Source organism: Aulonocara sp. 'chitande type north' Nkhata Bay, linkage group LG14, assembly GCF_057382095.1.
Source record: "Aulonocara sp. 'chitande type north' Nkhata Bay isolate Kocher_YH1m ecotype deep benthic linkage group LG14, A_spYH_male_GT1.1, whole genome shotgun sequence".
NCBI classification, from domain to species: domain Eukaryota; kingdom Metazoa; phylum Chordata; class Actinopteri; order Cichliformes; family Cichlidae; genus Aulonocara; species Aulonocara sp. 'chitande type north' Nkhata Bay.
The window spans coordinates 9,463,045-9,481,608 of NC_141357.1; the positions used below are offsets into that span (position 1 = coordinate 9,463,045).

General features: G+C 41.8%; 1 protein-coding gene across 2 annotated transcripts in view; it reads left to right on the forward strand.

The window, feature by feature from the left end:
• Positions 1-18,564, forward strand: part of dpf1 (double PHD fingers 1) — a 54,975-nt gene that overhangs the window by 27,585 nt on the left and 8,826 nt on the right. For both annotated transcript variants that reach the window (XM_086260851.1, XM_086260852.1), the window contains exon 9: positions 13,925-14,044. In XM_086260851.1, coding sequence (XP_086116977.1) covers positions 13,925-14,044 — 120 coding nt within the window. The remainder of the gene's footprint in view (positions 1-13,924; positions 14,045-18,564) is intronic.

Genomic DNA, 18,564 nt, shown 5'->3' on the forward strand with positions numbered 1-18,564 from the left:
AGACGAATCATCCTCTTTCTTTGTTCCTCCTGGTCTTAAAACAAGCAATTTGCTCAGAATAGAGCACACAGATAAACACACAAAACACACACATCCACGTTATCTGCACTGCAACAATGTCCACAGAAGTTAAGCTCTCCTTGCAACAGGCAAATTGACCCTCATTCAGATCTGGCGTTTGGAATTATTTTGGTTTTCATGTGACGTATGACCCTGAAGGTAAGCGAGTCATGGACTAAAGTAAAACAGTATGTTGGATGTGCCATGCAATGCTCAATGACATTGGTGTGAACTAGTGTGTTAGCGCAGTTAGCTCGTTAATGTGTTGGCCGTCTAGCCCCATGCACGGAGCGATCGGCAGTAGCTCGTTAACGGAGATTTGCCGTGTTGTGGCGTTAAGGTAATTTCAACGAGATTAACCTGAAAGCACTAGTGGGAACACAACGAATATGACTGCACATTTACACCGACATCATCCTAGTGCAAAGACAAAAACAACAAGCATGCTACTAACTTTAGCCGAGTCATTTAGACAGCTGTTAGCACATGATTCTCCTTATGCTGCTGAGAATATAGCCCAGAAGAAGCGGATAGTATAGCTTTTATTTTGGAAAGAGCCATTTCTCTGTAATAAACTCTCTTTTCCAAAGATGAGTGATTCCTCAATCAGATACAGGGCTCGCAATATCGCTAGCCCGACGTCCCGGGGCTAGCGATTTTTTTCAGTCGGGCTACCAAAATCTATCTCTTCCCTGCCCGTCGGGCTATTGTAGGAAAAATATATGTCAATGCTTTTGCATTCTTTCAGAAATGTAGCTGGGTAATTATGTCATTGGCATCGGTGAGCCACTGTCAATATGTGACATATTGAAGTCGCGTTTGAATTTGCGCTTGTTTTTTTGCTTTCACTTTGCAATCGTGCGAACTGTGTATAGAGAGCGACAGCACTGATCTGTGAGTGATGATAATTTGTGCACCAATTCCTCTGACATCGTCTTATTAATCGTTAGCTTACTATGCAAACATGACAAGTGAAATCTCCCGCAGCTTAAACATGTGAGAGGTTGATCGCGCAGAGAATCGCTGAGCTTATGTGAGTGCGTGTAAAAGCATTTCAGTTCTGCTGAGCCAAACAAGACAGGTCAGGGTGAAGAAGTGACAGCCAAAGAAAAGCTTACCACAAAACGGAGAAGTTATGACAAATCAGACTATAAGGCAAAAAGAAAGTGCAGCTTTATGGTTTCATGGACAAAAGAATTTCTGTGGCTGCAATATGACGAGCTAAATAACCAGGGGTGCACATAAGTGGTCCGCAGGTGCGCATTCGCTGTCAAAATAAAAAACGCGCACAAGGGTTAGGGTTAGGGTTAAATTTAAAAACTGTACTTTTGAGTTAAAATATATATTTATAATTTTAATAAATGACAAATTAAAAATGCATGAACATTTTTTTTGTATCGAAAAAATATCGAACCGTGACACCAAAGTATCGAACCGAACCGAACCGTGAATTTTGTGTATCGTTGCACCCCTAATATATATACATTTCTCTCTATATATATCTTTGTGTGTGTTTGTAAAATGTGTGTGTTTGTGTGTGTGTGTGTGGCCAGGCTGCAGTATTAGGTCTCTCCAGTGGAGGAGAGCAAGAGAGACAGCATTTGAATTGTTTAATATCCCCCATTACTCCCTCCCAAGCAGTCAGAAATCACACACATGGTCACGTGAACACACACACACACACAGTCAAACACGGCTCCAGAAAACCCAATCTTCTCTGCTGAAATGAAAAAGAAAGCTTAGCCTTTTGGTTGGTGTGTGTGTGTGTGTGTGTGCTTGTGTGTGTGTGTGTGTGTGTGAGAGAGAGAGACTCCAAATGCACAAGTGCATATGCATTTGCAAGACTCTGTGAGTGTAAATGCATTGATGTGCGTGTTTGTGTGTGTCTATATATGTGCACGTGTGTGTGTGTGTGTGTGTGTGTGTGTGTGTGTGTGTGTGTGTGTGTGTGTGTGCAACATTTTACATTTAACCAGTCTGCCAAGTGCCATGGAAGAGGCTCCACCACCCTCCACCCTCCATCTTTTGGTATATTGCCACATATGTAATAATATTAATACGGCTTCCCTTGAATGAGAGCAACCCCGCATGCATAATTCATGCTATATTCTCGCTGTCTAGACACTATAGCATGTATGCAGCATCCCTGACACACAAGGGTGAGCCGAAAAACACACAAACTTATTAGAGAAACTATAAAAGTCTGTTTGGGGTTTTTTTTGGAGCCTCGCCCCTCTCTGCTCTCTCTGTTTTTCCATCAGCGTGATAAACGACAGATTACTCCACGAGGAGATGAGCTTTTCCTTCCCTCTTGCTCTGCGAGTCCATCTTTCACCACTTTTCTTTTCCTCATCTTGCTCTGCATCCCCCCCGCCCCCCCCCGCTTTCCATTCTCTCCATCCATCTGCTTTGGCTTTCCTTATAATTAATTTCTTTGTTTGTGTGTACCATCGCTAAAATCAACCACCGTTACTAACCCTCCACGTATTCGTGGATCCTAGCTGATATACTGTTTACTCAAAAATGAGCTGCGCCATTAAAATTCATGACCGCACAACATACTATGTTTCTCTTTCTCCAAACAGGAGAAGTAGTAGAAGAGGCTGGAGGTTAGAGGGAGGGAGAGCAGAATATTGAGAGGTGGGGGTCTTTTTTTGGCATTGGTGTGATGGTTGGAGGGCTGGGGGTAGGAGACGGAGATGAGAGGGAGGAGGCTGAGGGGGGAGAAGTAAGGGGGGATGTTTACTTTAGAGGTCGGCCCTGCACTGTCCACCTGAAAATTGGTTTTGTGGACTTCAATAGAGAAAAGCAGGAAAAAGAAGAGCGAGACAGAGAGCGAGGAAGAGTAAAATAATGGGAGAAGAGTCGGGATATAAGATGGGTAGATAAAATGAGAATTACCCAAACAGAGCAAAACAGCACCTGTGAATATGGGAATGGATGACTGAGTGAAATAAAAGAAAAAACAAAAAGAGAAGGGGGGGGGGGGATGTGTGGGAGGGAGTGGGGGAGGGAGGAGAGGGGGACGGGGGTGTAGTTGTCATTAAAGCCTCCTCTCTCAAATCAGAACTGAGATTCAGAGGCCACTTTATCTGGACGGACAGACGGTCCTACGGTGTAGAGCAGCAGGGACACAGAATGTGTGTGTCTGTGTGTGTGTGTGTGTGTGTTATTAAAAAAATGCACCTAACTCACGCACATGCATGCCCATGAATGTGCGCACGCCTCTCTGTGACACTGAGCTGCGTGAGAGTGCTGTATGGCCAATCACGCCCAACTCCAAATTTGTCTGTGTGCGTGTTTGTGTGTGTGTGTGTGTGAGTGAGACATGTAATTGAGCCCTTTGAAGGTCAGTATCCCTCTGTTCCTACTCACCATTGTTGGTTGTTGTGGTTTTTTTCCCCACTTACATTTTTTTTCTTGTGTTTCAAAATGGCCTCCCCGCTCTCCTCCTGCTCTCTGCAGGCTGAAGCGAAGCAGGAATTTTGATCAACCAAACACTGAGAACCTGAAATGGCCACTACCCACTTTGTGTCTGTTGTCATTCAGCTGTGCTCAGCAGTGCCCCCCCCCCCCCCCTTCTACTTCCATCTGTCTTTGTCTTCGGAATATCGGAAAAGGTGATTTGAGGTGTTGGAAGACTCCGGCAGCTCTCGTGTTTGTTGCGCTGACATTTATAGCAATGTCACTGGGCAGATACAGATGTGTCTCTACTGGGACTAGATGGGAAGTCTTTGCACTAAATGCTGTTTGCTACCAAAACCTGACTGTAAGTCCTAGGGACAAAGTGGAGCAATGGCTTAATGTTTCATGCACTCATTTTGTCTATGTTTAAATGCCCTTTGTGTTTAATAGACTTCTGATTACTGTTAGCTTCATCTTATAAGATTTTGAAGCATGTCTCCTAAATTTCATTCATGGCCAGAGGTTTAATTGCATACACGGTCAAAAAAACAAAAACAAACCCTCCAACACAGTTTTAAAATTTTTCGTGTTACTTTTTTCCGGATATTTTTTCCCCCTTCTTTTAACTACACATAGAATTTTACAGTTTAAAGAAATGCCCATAAATTTTTGTAAAAAAAAAAGACATTTTCCATGTTTTTCCAAGATTTTTTAATAGTTTTTATTTTAACAGTCTCATGACATTTTTTGACATACTCTGAAAATGCATACTTGTGATTCATCTTCATGGACACAGTTAACCCCAGTTTTTTTTTTAATTAATTAATTTTTTTTTGTCTCATATCTCAGCCCGTTCAGTGTATTGCATGCATATCTATTGATTTACGTGCATTCACAGGAAGTGATGTTTTATTAGCTTGAAAGGGGCAAAAAAGTCTGCATCTGGAGACTGTACCGGTTGGTGGCTTATTAAGTCATTTCATCTGTCCCCAGGAACCACAACTTGAGTCCCCTGGAATCATTTATAGACATTATCTGCCGTTACTTTGACACTTCGTTTGTTGTTTTGTTAAATTTAGGCACTAAAAACTTCTCAAGCTTAGGAACCAGAGCGACTCTGTTGGGTTTAGGCAATGATGCTACTTGTTTAGGATTAGAAAATTTTATTTTTTGCGCAGATACAACAGATGATCTTAACACTGTGTTCCCTTGGTTGACCTGTCCTCTCTGTGGAGTTTAGAGAACACATGTGGTACAGCCAAAAACCTACATCCTACTACATCAAAGATATGAATCCTGTGACAGGTAAAACGGGAAATATATTCTCCATTTACATGAACAAATAGATAATTTCTCCTGATTATCTCATGTTTTGGAATAAGATCATGCTGGCCTAAACACATTGCTGTTTTTAAGTTTCAATCCAAAGACTAATTAAACTTGAGTCATGTCCTTTCAGTTTGATTTAATATGCAGGAAACATTTACGTTAAATTTGCTACATTGAAACAGCAAAGACATAAAAATGAAAAAAAAAATGATCTGATTATAAGACAAATGATAAAAAAACATCTTCAAAAGTAGCTGAATATTCACCGCAGTGCAGACAACTTCATTAAACTGGAAAGGCTGGTGTATATTTTTGTGTTGCTGGTGCATCCATCAGTACATTGTGTGTATTTTCACATGTGGAACCAGCATTCACTGCTTTCTGGATGTGTTCTGAACTTTTCATGTACTCGAACGTTCCTTCTCAGCTTTTGATTGGTTGATTGTTGCCGCTGCTGCACGGCGCAGGAAAAAGGAAGGGAGAAACGGCTGTTGCCTAGCAATCCGGTTGCCATGGATACCGCCAGGGCTCCCTCCTAAAGAGTACACTGTTATGTACATTGAAAAGAGAGAGAGAGAGAGAGAGAGAGAAAGAGAGTGAGAGATAGGTGGTAGAGGAGGAGGGAAGGAGAGCTATGGAGAGAAGAAGAAAAAGGATGGAAGGAGGGAGAGGGGGAGAGAGAATGAAAGAAGGCAGGGTGGAAGAAGTTGAAGTGGAGGGAGAAGGAGCAGGAGGGGGTGCAGAGTTCATTAAAAATAACATAAAGAATGGGAGAGAGACAACAGACAAAGAGAGAAGCAGAGCGAGAAACTGAAAGAAAAAGAAGACGAAGAAAAAAAAACCCTCTTCATGATTCATCATATAGATCCCCCCAGACAGTTGGAGTGGTGAAGGCAGGGTAATATTGGAGTCTGCTTCATTTGGTATTCTGTCTTAAGATGTGGTGTTGTGGCTTGCTGGATGGTTGTTCTGTGGTCCCTCAGTTGTCTTGGCCATGTTTGGATAAGCCTCCCACACTACCACACCACAACCCCTCCCCTACCACCGTGCCAAATCCACGCTCACCCTCCATCCATCTCCTGCTGTCTAGTTTTCTGTCAGTGAATGGATTTACCGCAGCCGTAAAACTTGAGCGCCACGTCACGCTTGTAAATTATTGACGGAACAATGCAAACATTGGAAAGAGCGAGAAGTAAAAGGTTTGAGGGATGCAAACTTTTTGCACTTGGTCTAAACTACAGCGTTGTTGCTCCTGGGAAGCTGCCAAGCCCCCACGTACAGTAGCGAAGCCACTTGCAGCTCTTGTTTGTGCAGAATAAAATTCCAATTAGAAGTTAGCACAAGCAGCATTAAATGCAAAGATAATGTCACCACTTACAGAAACTCACACTCTTAATTTCAGTGTTGCGGTGGCACAACAAAATACAATCTGTGCTCTACTTGTTTTGTCAAATTTTTGCTTTTGTATGCATATCTATTCTTTTTTTTCTTTTTTCTTTTCTTTTTTTTACCCCCGGTTGGTCATTTTTGACATTTCCGTGTGAGAGCGCAGGGCTAACATAGTGGACCATGTGAAGTAGGGCCCAATTCAAACAGGATTTCACAGTCACATTCCCAGCTGGCTCTGTCCCTGGAACAAAATAGGATTAATAATTTGCATTTTAACTCTTTGCGGACAGGGACACAAGCCACGGAGCGATTCTTTGTAAGAGCGTGCGTGTGTGTGTGCACAAAGTTTTGCACGCATCGGCATTTCCTGCGTGTGCGCGTTTGTGTGTGATTTCTTTACATGCATGATTTATGGGGTGGTAGTGTGCGTCTGTGTGTGTCTATTTGCTAAATGTGCACATATCAGAATACTGCAGAGCCTGACGGATTGTACGCTTGTGTGTACGTGTGCCTGTGTGCCTGTGTGCCTGTGTGTGTGTGTATCTTTGTTCCTGTGGGTCAGTGTGATTACAAAGCAGCCATAGATCAAGTTTTATTATGCACCAAAACTGTCTCTGTCCTCTTTACTTTGCAATGTCATCTCTGAGAGCACACGCTCACATTGCACACACACAGAAATGCATGCATCCAGTCCCACAATGGATTGGGAGTTACGCAACCTGCTGACTGGACATGAGTAAAAGTGGTGCTTGTGTATGTGTGGTTGTATAAGAGTGGGGTGCAAAAAAGCAACAAAAAAAAATGGGGGGAGAAAACAGAATAAGAACAGAGCATGATGGCACCGATGCAGGCACCAGTGTGACAACAGATGGATTGCAGGAAAGAGTTCCAATTTCCTCTTTGAGAGTAAAGCAGAGGGGGGAAAAATAGAGAGGCCAAATAAGGAAGAGGGAAACAAAAAAAAACAGAAGAAGAAGAAGCACAATGAAGCAGAGTGAAGAGATCGAATCAGAGGCAGAGGGAGCAGTAGCAATAATGAGAACGCATGAAAGTGCAAGGAGGAAGACAGGGGGAGAGGATGGAAGAAGGAGGGAAAGTAGGAAGATGGAGAGAGAGCGAGAGAGAGCGAGAGAGGAAGGAAGCTAGTGACTTTTCATCTGTGACTGACGGTTTCCATCTGACTGCATCTCTGCCTCGTTGTCTGCATAAAAAAACCTCTGAAAATGTCTTCTTGAGCATTTGGGATTTTGCATCTATGTGAATGTAGTCTGACGTGATTTGTGCCCTATATGTTGCTTGTTTCTTTTCCCTTTGTTTCATGGAAAAACTGTACAATATCTCAGATTGTAATTGCATGTGTGTGCGCGTCTGTGTGTGTGGCTGCAAGGGGTTACAGAGACTCTCATTCATCACATTAAAGAGAGCAAGAGGGGGATGGGACTGAAACTGGACGGCAAAAGTTATTATTAAAAAGGCTTGGTTGTAAATCTCGGTGTGCGCGCGCGTGCGCTCTACTGTATGCGTGCGGTCGCGGGTGTCTTTTCCCGCGTTGTGTATGTGCGTGCATGCGCTTCTCCCGAGAAGCTCTCCTCATTAAGCAGCGAGACGACAGGAGTGCAGAGTGTGTGTTTTCACACGCCGCTGCTCCGATACAACAAGAGACACTTCTTCTTTTTTCTATTTTACCTCCATTCCTCCTCTCTCCTTTGTGCTTCCTCCTCCTCCTTCTCATCCTCTTTTCTCTTTCTTTTTGCCTCATCTGTTCCCAAAATCCTCCCCTGCTCCTCTCTTCCCTCACCTTTGTACCTGATCCTCATGTCTTCTTCCCATCTGCACCTGCCCTACAGGGGCGTTTGCTGCCTTCGGTGATCGTAGAGACCAGACAGACGCTGGGATGAGAGCATTCAGACATCACTTGTTAATTCCCGTCTAAACCTCAACCTTGATTAATCAAGTTTTGTATTTTTGTGACAGTGGTATCCATGGAAACGCGCATTTCTTTCTCAATGGCCGAGCTGACCTTTTTGTGTATCTGCACATAACGGGGGTAGGACAGAAGAAGATGAAACATCATATTAAATTCAGTCAGTTCGAGCAGATGTCATGCCAATACCATGCTTGAATGTGCTGAATAAAAAAACAAAGAGGAAGGAAAAAGGAGTGAAATTATGAGAAAATTTAAAGGAAAAAGTGAGGTGGAAAAGAGAGTGCGAAAAGTCAACAGGTAGGCCTGTTAGCTTGTGTGTGGGGAGGCCAGGGTAATTCCCTTTCGGATGAAAGCGCTAAATTAATGAGGCTTCCACTGTGGTCAGCCAAAGGAGGAGATTATCAACCAGTCAGTCAGGCTGAAGCGCTGGTTTCATGTTAGCGTTGGAGGGAAATGGGAAAGAGGGGTGAAGGAGGAGGAAGAGACGCTGGAGGTGTAAGTAAGAGAGAAAAAGAGCAATGCTGGGGAGAAGAATTCAGGGTTAATTTGAGCAGCGCTCACAGACACAGAAGTCATGATTTCTTCATGGCGCCTTTGTATTTTTTATTTCCTTCCACCATCCATATGATCTTTAAATAAGGAGTTAAAGAGCATAGATTTCTTTATACTATTTCCATTGCATGTGACTGCAATAAACAGCAGCAACAAAATGATTTATTGAAATGTATTCTCTTTGTTACTAACATTTATTTTCTCTTTCTTCTTTAAGTAGTCAAATCAAAAGGCTCAGATTATCTGAGAAATACATTACCACAAAGGTGAAAACAAGATCTTTTATGACTAAATAACCTTTTTAGCTTGTTTTTTCAATGGGCAGTGATGTGCATCTAAAAAGATGCTGCTTTTCTTGGTAATGCATGCTCTGGTGAGGAAGCAAAACATGAAAAAGCAACTTTAAAATAACACCTTCTCCTCTTTCTTTGTGAGAAATCCTCAGTTTCATGAAACCATTAATAATAGTATTAATAACAATAATTTTAAAAAAGCAAACATGGCAAAAATAACTTTGAGCGAATACAGTTAGTCTGCAAAAAGTAATGTGACACACCTCAGCTGTGCAGACACAACGGCGTGAGGTTGCTTGGAGGGCGAAAAAACACAAGGTTACCGAGGAGCAGCGTGAAGGAGGAAAGGAGAGAGAAAACGAGACGGGGTGGGAGAGAGAAATTATAAGCACGGGGATGGGGAAGAATGGGGAAGGGTAGGTATTGTAGCAGGGGAGAGGAGGTGGGGGTGAGGAGCATTTGAGGATTCATCTCTTGCTGGATAATTCCCAGGAGGATCTTTCTCCAACACTTGAAAGCTGTGAAGTGTGCGGTTCTGCTCATACTCCTCCTGGTAATTGGAAGAGGAGGGGAGGGTGGGAGGGAGGGAGTGAGGGAAAGGACAGTCAGGTATAGGAATGAGATATGGAGGTAAGAAAGAAAGGAAAGGAAAGGATGGTTGAGGCAGGTTAAAATTTTGGAGATGGAGGTGAAGGGAAAAAAGGGGACAGGTGGGGAAGAGCCAACCGCACTGAGGGGTTCTGGAGGAGGAAGAGAAGGAGAAGGAAAGGTACCTGATGATTGCCAGTCTTTTCAGTCTTTGGTATATATCTCTTTTATTTTTGCTCATTAGCTCAGCCCTCTTTATTGTCTCGCTCTCTCTATCACCATTCTCTCCCTCCTTCCCTCCCACCATTTGCCGGCAATGGCGTGTCTGTGGTTGCAGGCAGCTTCTGAAACATGGCCACAGGCGTTTAATCATTGATGAGTTTTTTTGTCTACGCAGGCAGGCCAGCGGGCAGCCCCGACTCACTCACATGCATCAGGACCTGCTGATTCACTCTCAGGGGCCTCCTAGCACACACACACACACACACACACACGCAGAAATTCAAAGGCAAACAAAGATCTGCACGTGCACACCCAACTACAGAGACACAGATGAAATACAGTTTGAATGTGTTGTGTGTGTATCCACATGTGTGTCTGTCTAGTTTATCCCGCCAGGAATTGTGAGGTCCAGTCAGCAGCGGTGAGCCCAAATAAAAGGAGTGAAGATAAAAGCAATTTATTTGACCAGAACAAGAAGACAAAAACATGTTTGCATTGGCTCCAGGCCTGCGAGCCGCATATGTCTCTACAGCTTTATACATCCTCCTGCAGTAAACATCTGGCTGCACTGGTTTCTTTAGAAGTAAATACACTTAAATAGCTGCGGCATCCTCATCCAGGATCATTGCGCTCTTGATCGACTGTGTCCTGTGCTTCATTTTGATGGAGCAACAAATCGTCACACGGTTTGCACATGTGGCCCAGGATCAACGCTAGCATGTGGCAGCTTGAATTAATTGGTCCAGCGCATTGGTTCAGACTGGAAGGTCTCTATAAGTATGGTGCTAACACCTTCTGACTTTTCCTCCAGTCTTACCATACCATGCTTGACATTTTTATTTACAGTGAATTCGTAACAGGGCAGCACCGTGGTGCGGTGGCTAGCACTGTTGTCTCACGGGAATCAAGAATGCCCACCATTTGGTTGTAGCCTTTCTGTGTGGAGTTTGCATGTTCACCCCGTGTTTGTGTGGGTTCTCTCTGGGCAAAGACTTGCAGGTAGTGGAGTTATTTATTCATTTAAAATTACCCATTGATGTGAACGTGAGTGGGAATGGTTGTCTCTCTCTGTTAGTCCTACGACAGACTGGCAACCTGTCCAGGGTGCACCTGTCTATCATTCTGCGGCAGCTGGGACAGACTCCAGCCACCTTGAACTGGATAAGTGGAAGAAAATGAATGGATGGATGGATTTGAGACATAGCAGGACAATGACTTATCACTATACATCTGTGGGTTGAAAACACTTGTACAAACATTTAGATGAGCTGAAGCAAGCCTCACCACTCTGCTGCTATTCTGAATACCTCTGGGAGCTATTTGGACAATTATTGTGAAGTACTGTCTATTTGTTTTGGACATAAAAATTACATTTTAAGAATCTCCAGTCAGTTCTGATCCACTAAAAAAGTTTGCCGTGTTTGTTCGATAAAAGGTTTTCTAAAGCTTTTTTTTCCCAAGCAAGGGAAATTTTACCACCATCTTTGCTCTTGCTGTGATTTTCATTATATGAATGTTATATGTATTAAATGCATATTTACTCGCTGGGCCCATGTCCTCATTTTAGGTTTGATAGCATTTTAGTAGATAAGGTGAGGCTTAGACATGAATTGATTTGCAGTTTGGGGAAGGCCACGAAGGGGACTGGCGGCAGCTCTCAGGCCTGGCAGTTCCCCATGTACTAAATAGAAGTGAAGACGTTAAAGAACTGAAAAGGAGAGGGAGGGTGGGGCACGTGAATGAGAACGAACAGCTTGTAGAACTGGAGGCGTGGTCCCGCTCCTGAAATTCAGATACTTTATCTCCAATATATGAATTTAGGATTCTTTGAATGGGATGTCTGTCCCTGATAATTTTTCTGAATGAAATACCTTTGGTCATCAGCAGCGATCAAGGATAGTGCTAGCCTCAGCCGTACTTTATTTTGCTAAGTGGCAAATATTAGCATGCCGGCATGCATAGCTAAAACAGGGAATTTTCGTATGCCTGGGCTGTGTTCAGATTTTTTTCCTATGTAACAGACAGCCAGCAGTTTACAGTAAGCAGCAAGTATAATGACATGGTGGGAATTTTATGATGATTGATGAATTATTAATAGCTACAAAAGCACTAAAACATTATGCTAACATGCTAGCACACAGACATGATAGGTTTCTGATTGTAATATTAAGCCAAGATAACTGCCTCCACCGCTAGACTTGCTGTAATGTACTTGAAAATGTAAGAACTGTATTTTTTAATATTTATTTAATTTTGGATAAAATGTAATTTTACCACTATTTAACTGCAACTTGGTCAATACTATAGTAAGAAAAAAACAGATGAATATATTGGTGATTATGATTTTTTTTGTTGGCGTTTCATTTCATTAATTGGATCCACAAAAAAGACCACACTGGCTGGCTGATGATTTTTAATTAAGGGGGAAAAATAGGGCAGGACATATCTGTCTAACCTTTGCCAGCACACCAGCCTGATGATGTGCAGGTAATTTTTTTTCTTCAATTAAACTATCATCATTTGAAAAAGCTGACACCAGCAGATCTCATTATATCACCACTGGCAGAAGAGATTATTGAGAAATGTGAGGTTGCAGCCATTTATATTGAAATGCTAGGGGACTAGATAGACACTGTTTTACACATACAGTAAATCTACTGTCATTGCTATCTCTGTTGATAGTCGATAACCCAATATAGATGGTAGTATTCATGATTCTACAATATAGAGTATGAAAGTGCATAACCAGGCTCAGAGTTACGGTGCACAGTACTACACTGATCTCATGATATAGAGCCTACTGCTTATGGTTTTGCTGTAGCAGACACAGTGCATTATTCCTTTCCTCTCCCATGTGTCTGTCTTTATGTTTGCCAGTCTCTCATCTTGATCAGGACTTTTTTTTTATTTTTATTTCTCATTGGGGATTAAAGACGTACCCTTTCGAGTAGAAACCCAATCTCTTCCTCTCACTCCACCTTCCCCTTTCCAACATCAAATTCCATCAAATTCACCCTCTCCTCCCCTTTCCGGCCTAGCAAGACTCCACCCTTATAAATGGATGGATTAATGATCTCTCATAAGAGCACAACCACAGTATTGCTTATAGTGCTTTTATTTTCCTGCGGGATGAATGGTTTTCCACTTGAGCTTGTATGTGTGTGAGTGTGTACCTGTATAATCCACTCTATTGTATATTCACCAGTGCACCAGCCTGGTGACTCACTGTGAAGGACCCGTCCGCTGCATTACATCTTTGAGACGAAAGCACACATACAAATAGTCTGCAGTGGTTATGTGATTGCTTCCATTAAAATGATTATGCAATCAACAGTAGTGAGACAGGCAGGAGACAGACAGACAGGCAGGAAGACCAACAGTCAGACAGAGAGATAAGGGGTACGTGTGGATCATACACACACACACATACAGTGATACTTACAGTATATACACAGCACTCAGGCAGGCAGGGGGAATTTCTCTTTGTTAATAATTATTATGAAACGGCTTCACATGGAGCACTTGCCTCTCCGTGCTCAGCATGATGGCAGGTCTGTCCCGGCACCCCCCAACACATGCACGGACACAAGCACACATCCACAAGCACACGCACACATACACGGGAACACGCGGTCTCTCTCTTTCTGTCTCCTCTGCTCTCCCTCCTCCTCCACTCCTGAAAATATTTGCTAGACCCCAGGGGCTCCCAGCGGACGTTCCCTTCTGTTCGGTCCCACCCTCACTGGGTGAGCCAGTGTTTGGAGAGTCCCAGGCTCCAGAGCAGGCCTGCGTTGGTGCTTATTTTACCAAAGTAAATATATAATAATGAGTGGTGACCAAGACTTAGTTACACGTCTACTTTCTTTTGCTTTGTTATCTCATCATTTTATCTCTAATCACTCGTATTCTGTAATACTCCATTGACCATGCTTCCCAGCACACCTCAGTGATGGTTGCTTTGTTCACCTGATATGACTTTTATAGGTTTTCCCTCTTCAATCTGTCTCACTGTCGAGAGACTGATACAGCCTCTTCACCCCGAGGCAACATTTCATAACACTGACTTATGAATTTACACTCTTGCTCTTCATCCTCTTTTCCCCAGGAGTCCAGTTGGGAGAAAGTTTTTCTTACCCCCTTTTTCTTTTTCTTCTCTCAGCCAAGAAAGCAGCGGATGGCTCAGTCATTGCCAACGGCTACTGCGACTTTTGCCTCGGAGGCTCAAAGAAGACCGGCTGTCCTGAAGACCTTATTTCCTGTGCGGACTGTGGACGCTCAGGTAGGGCACCACTGAAGGGGATGATTGGCAGAATGGCTGTTAAGGCACAGTTTTAATACATTGAATTTCTTGGCTTAAGATTTCATGTTTACTACTTAATGTGGCCCTATTTTGCTAATTTCCAGATTTTTATTCTTGAACTTTGTAGCTTTGCACGATTGGCAGTTCAAAATAATCATTACTTGTCGTATACTGAACCTCGGTACTGACCAAGTTCATTCATAGTTTGATACACTCCACTTCAACTCCCCTCCCTTTTAAGGGCACCAACTCTTTAAGGGAACTTTCTTCTGATTGGCTGCATCTTATTAAGAGACTTTTTAATCACGGGGTGGGTGGGGCTTCTGTGCTTCAAATGACCTTATAAGGGATAACTTTATATGACAGAAAGTAACAAAAAAAGCACAATAGGCCCATTTTAAGTAAAATAAAGTTTTGATTCTTTTCATTAATGCTTAAAATGGACCATACCAGTGTTTTTTGTTTTAGCCCATGTAATACAAATGATGTACAGTAAAACTAGAGTCCTTACTAGCCATTTGCTTCAGTGTTTCAAACTGCAAGTGATTATCTTTAATTACACTACCTAAAAATCAGTTTGCACAGACTTGGATATAGCTAAGGAAAAGTAACCACACTGAAACCTTAAAGTAGTGGTTGCCCAGACACTAAAGTGGTCACAATACCAAAGAACACAACATTAATACTGGTATCATCACAACATGATTGTCAGTGAGCTGATGGCTTTTCTTTTAAAGAGTTACTTGCAAAACTCAAAGAGATCAGAAGTTTTCATATGTTCATCATGAGCATGAATGTCATGATTTCTTTGAACCGTGCTTTTTCCAGGGAATGATTATACAGCACACGTTTTTTTATAATTTTAAAAAACAAGAGCTGGTTGCACAACTTGTATTGTTTTTCGGATTTTCTCTAATCCACACAGGGTCAACAGTATAGGTAGAGGCTCAAATATATAAATACACCCACACTAATCAATTTAAAGCCCCTTTTCCATCAGTATCTACTTATCGACTCGGCACGGTTTGCCCAGGTTTTCAGGGTTTTCCATTAGGCCATAGGAGCTGGTACTTTTTTAGTACCCACTCGGCCGGGGTTCCAAGCAATCTGAGCAGGTACTAAAATCTAACGTCATCAGTCTGCATTAGAGATGGCACGATACCACTTTTTCATGTCCGATACCGATACCGATATCATAAATTTGGATATCTGCCAATACCGATATGAATCCGATATAGTGTTTTTTATTCAATAAAACTGTTTTTCTAATATCTTGCTGCTTTTTGTATAAGTTCATACTCAAGTTAAAAAAAAACCCACTAAAGCCATTCTGTTATACCTGTATGCAAAAAATACACTGCACCCAAAATATTTCATAGTTCAGCAACACTGATCAATCTAATAAACTTAAACCTACTCCATCCTCCCTATTCTGGTATTTTAAAGAGTAAGCAACCTAACTAATAGGGTTCTAAAACACCCAGCAAAAAAAATAAAAAAAATAAAAAAATAGGAAACCACCCACTGTCCACCTCATGATGCTTAATTGACGTAATCAACTTTAATTTGATGCAGTGTGAAAAAAAAATGCACAGAATTGTTTTTGAAGAATAATTAAATAGATTCAACATCTTTCTTCAACAAAATTGCAGACTGCACAGATGGTACCTTCCCAAAGGAAAAAGTACTATAGCTTACTAGGGTATATTAGACTTAATAGTTACTATATACAGTAATGGACTTCTATACATTTTACATCAGATTAAAACTTTGGGTGTAAGATTCGGGTAATTATTTATTAAAAGATAGACATTTTAAATGAGAATAAGAAAGAAAGGTATGTCTTTGTGCCCCCTTTTCCCTGTTCATGCCCTATCGGCCCCCTTGGCTAAACTTTCCTAGATCCGCCCCTGCACAGTTACCAGCCGTCAGCTATGTAGAAAAAGATCCTGGTGTAGAAAGTAATATTAAATAAATTCTAACAACAGATTATCAAGCTTAAACGTGCTGCTGTTATTCAGCCGCTGGTTTCCTCTTTCTGGCGCGAAGTGGGCGATAAACAAACACGACAGAAAAGCCGATCAGCTGATCATTGATCAGTTTCATGATTGAAGTAGTATTGAAGAGGGAGGGAGAGAGAAGAGGCAGTCGCTCCATATGTCGGTTGTTAAGCTTAACGCGGGAATGCTTTACAAACATTCAGAGATGAACTTACACATTTGCTTTACTTCTCTCTGGGATAACTTCCTCGGAGATGAAATGCCGGATTGGTAGCGAGGCTACAAATACACACAGCTGCTCTATCACGTGATGCATACTGCTGCCACGTGCTACGGTTATGATCCGAGTTATGCCATGTCGCAAGTTTTGTGAGGTGCTTTTTCGATATTTAATGGATCGGATTACATTTTTTATTTCTCTCCGATATCCGATCCAGTAATTTATGTCAGTATCGGACCGATACCGATACGTAATATTGGATCGGTCCATCTCTAGTCTGCATGCCACTGATTGGCTGGTCAGTAGCATCACTTGATGACTCGTTCACGGAAATGAAAAACGGCATTTTTTTAAAACCTGGCTATGAGGGAAATGGCTACAAAAAACAACGCCGTGATCCCTGAGTCTGACAAAAAGCCACAGACTGAGCAGCAGGTATATTGTCGCCTTGACGTCCACCCTTTGTTGTAGCATTTGTGTTGCTACAACAAAAGGTGTCAAAGCGGGACGCTCTGACACGTTGCTATGACGACAACCATGCATGTTAGGTAATATTAGATTGTAATAAAAAAAACAGTTGATCCGAGTCGAGTCGTGGTGATCCGTGGTGAGTCGATTATACTAACAGCCCCAGAGCATGATGGTACCACTATCATGCCCATCAACTGGTATAGTGTTCTTAGGTTTTGTAGCAGGGGCATCTTGCTTGGTCCATTTTGAGTCCATGGTGATGTAAAACTTGTTTCACTGTGGACCATGACACTGGTGTTCCAGCAGTTTCTAGTTCGTGTGTCAGGGCTGAGCCTTGGTGTTCATAGGTTGTTCCTGAACATCGTAATCAGTTTCCTCTCATCTGATGGTGACAGTTTGAGTCTTCTTCCAGAATTTAGCAAAGCGATGACACATCCAAATAACTTGTACTTGCATACAATTGTTTGAACTGATGATCCTGGAGCCTTCAGTTGTTTAGACTCCAAGACACCTTTCCAAGCTATGTAAAACAACAGTTTTCCTTCTTAACTCTTTAATGAGTTCCTTGGATTTTCCCTTTGTTCTGAGTATTAAGTATCTGAGTATTCACAGTGAGTGCTGTCAGACAAATTCGTCTTATGCTGGTGAAGAGAAACTACCAGTTGTAGACAATCATGATGACTATTGAGTTAATAAGATAATGGGCCTTGTCAAGTTAAAAGAGCGTAGAACCTTTAGCAGCACTTATTAAAAGATTTAATTGAGTGTATGTATAATTTTGACCCCATGTGGATTGGAGAAAATCCAAAATAAAATCAAACTTGTGCAAGTCAACAAAGATGTATGCTGTGCAATCATTCCACCCTAGAAAACAAACACATCAAAGAAACCATTAAAAGACCTAAATAACCATCACATTCATGCTTCTGACCACAAGTTTAGCTGTGAAAAGAGCACATTACCTCTTATAATGATGGTAAACAATGATGCAATGAGAAAACAACAGCATCACTAGCCAAAACTAACTGTGGTTAAATAATAGCAGATTATTGCCTTTCTCTTTGATGTAATATCTCATGATTATAAGTCACTGGAAGTTGAACGCTGTATGCAAATTGATGGAAAAGAGTGGCTCTCTGGAAACCAGAAAATACATTGAAAGCAAACAACTTAAGCAACATGATGTGTTTTGGGAAATGGTGGCTGTAATGTAAATTGTTCTCAGACAGTTTCTCATTCCTAATCACATTTTTATCCCGACTTACAAATCAGGGCTAACTGCATTCATGCAATTCAAATGTATTCATTAAAACAACAAAACCTAATAATGATTGGATTTTTTAAAGAAACTGATTCTTCATGGGTTATAATGAGCAACAAATATGGTTGGTAAAAGGTTTTTGCTGACGTCCATAACCAGAAATAGAGGAAACTTTTGTATAAAGGCGTGGAAAGTTGATGTGCATTATGAGAGACAATGTTGTGTATAACTGAAGCTCTTATTCTACAAATTTAATGTGGTCATTTCTGCTGATCACAACACTCTGCTCTGCGGTTCATGCAGATATTTTGCTGGCACTGAAATATGAATGGAACCAATAAAATGTCATCTCAATGTGACCTTCTTGTCTGGCAAGAAAACACAAAAGTGTTTAGAATATTATGTTCTGCCTTCAACACTAGCTTTTTGTGCATCATCCAAGTGTGATATTATAATGATTGTCTGTTTCCTCTTTCCTTTGATACGAAGAATCTGATTTGATGAGAGAACGACCCCCCTCCTAGCATGTATTTTGACTGTGAATAGC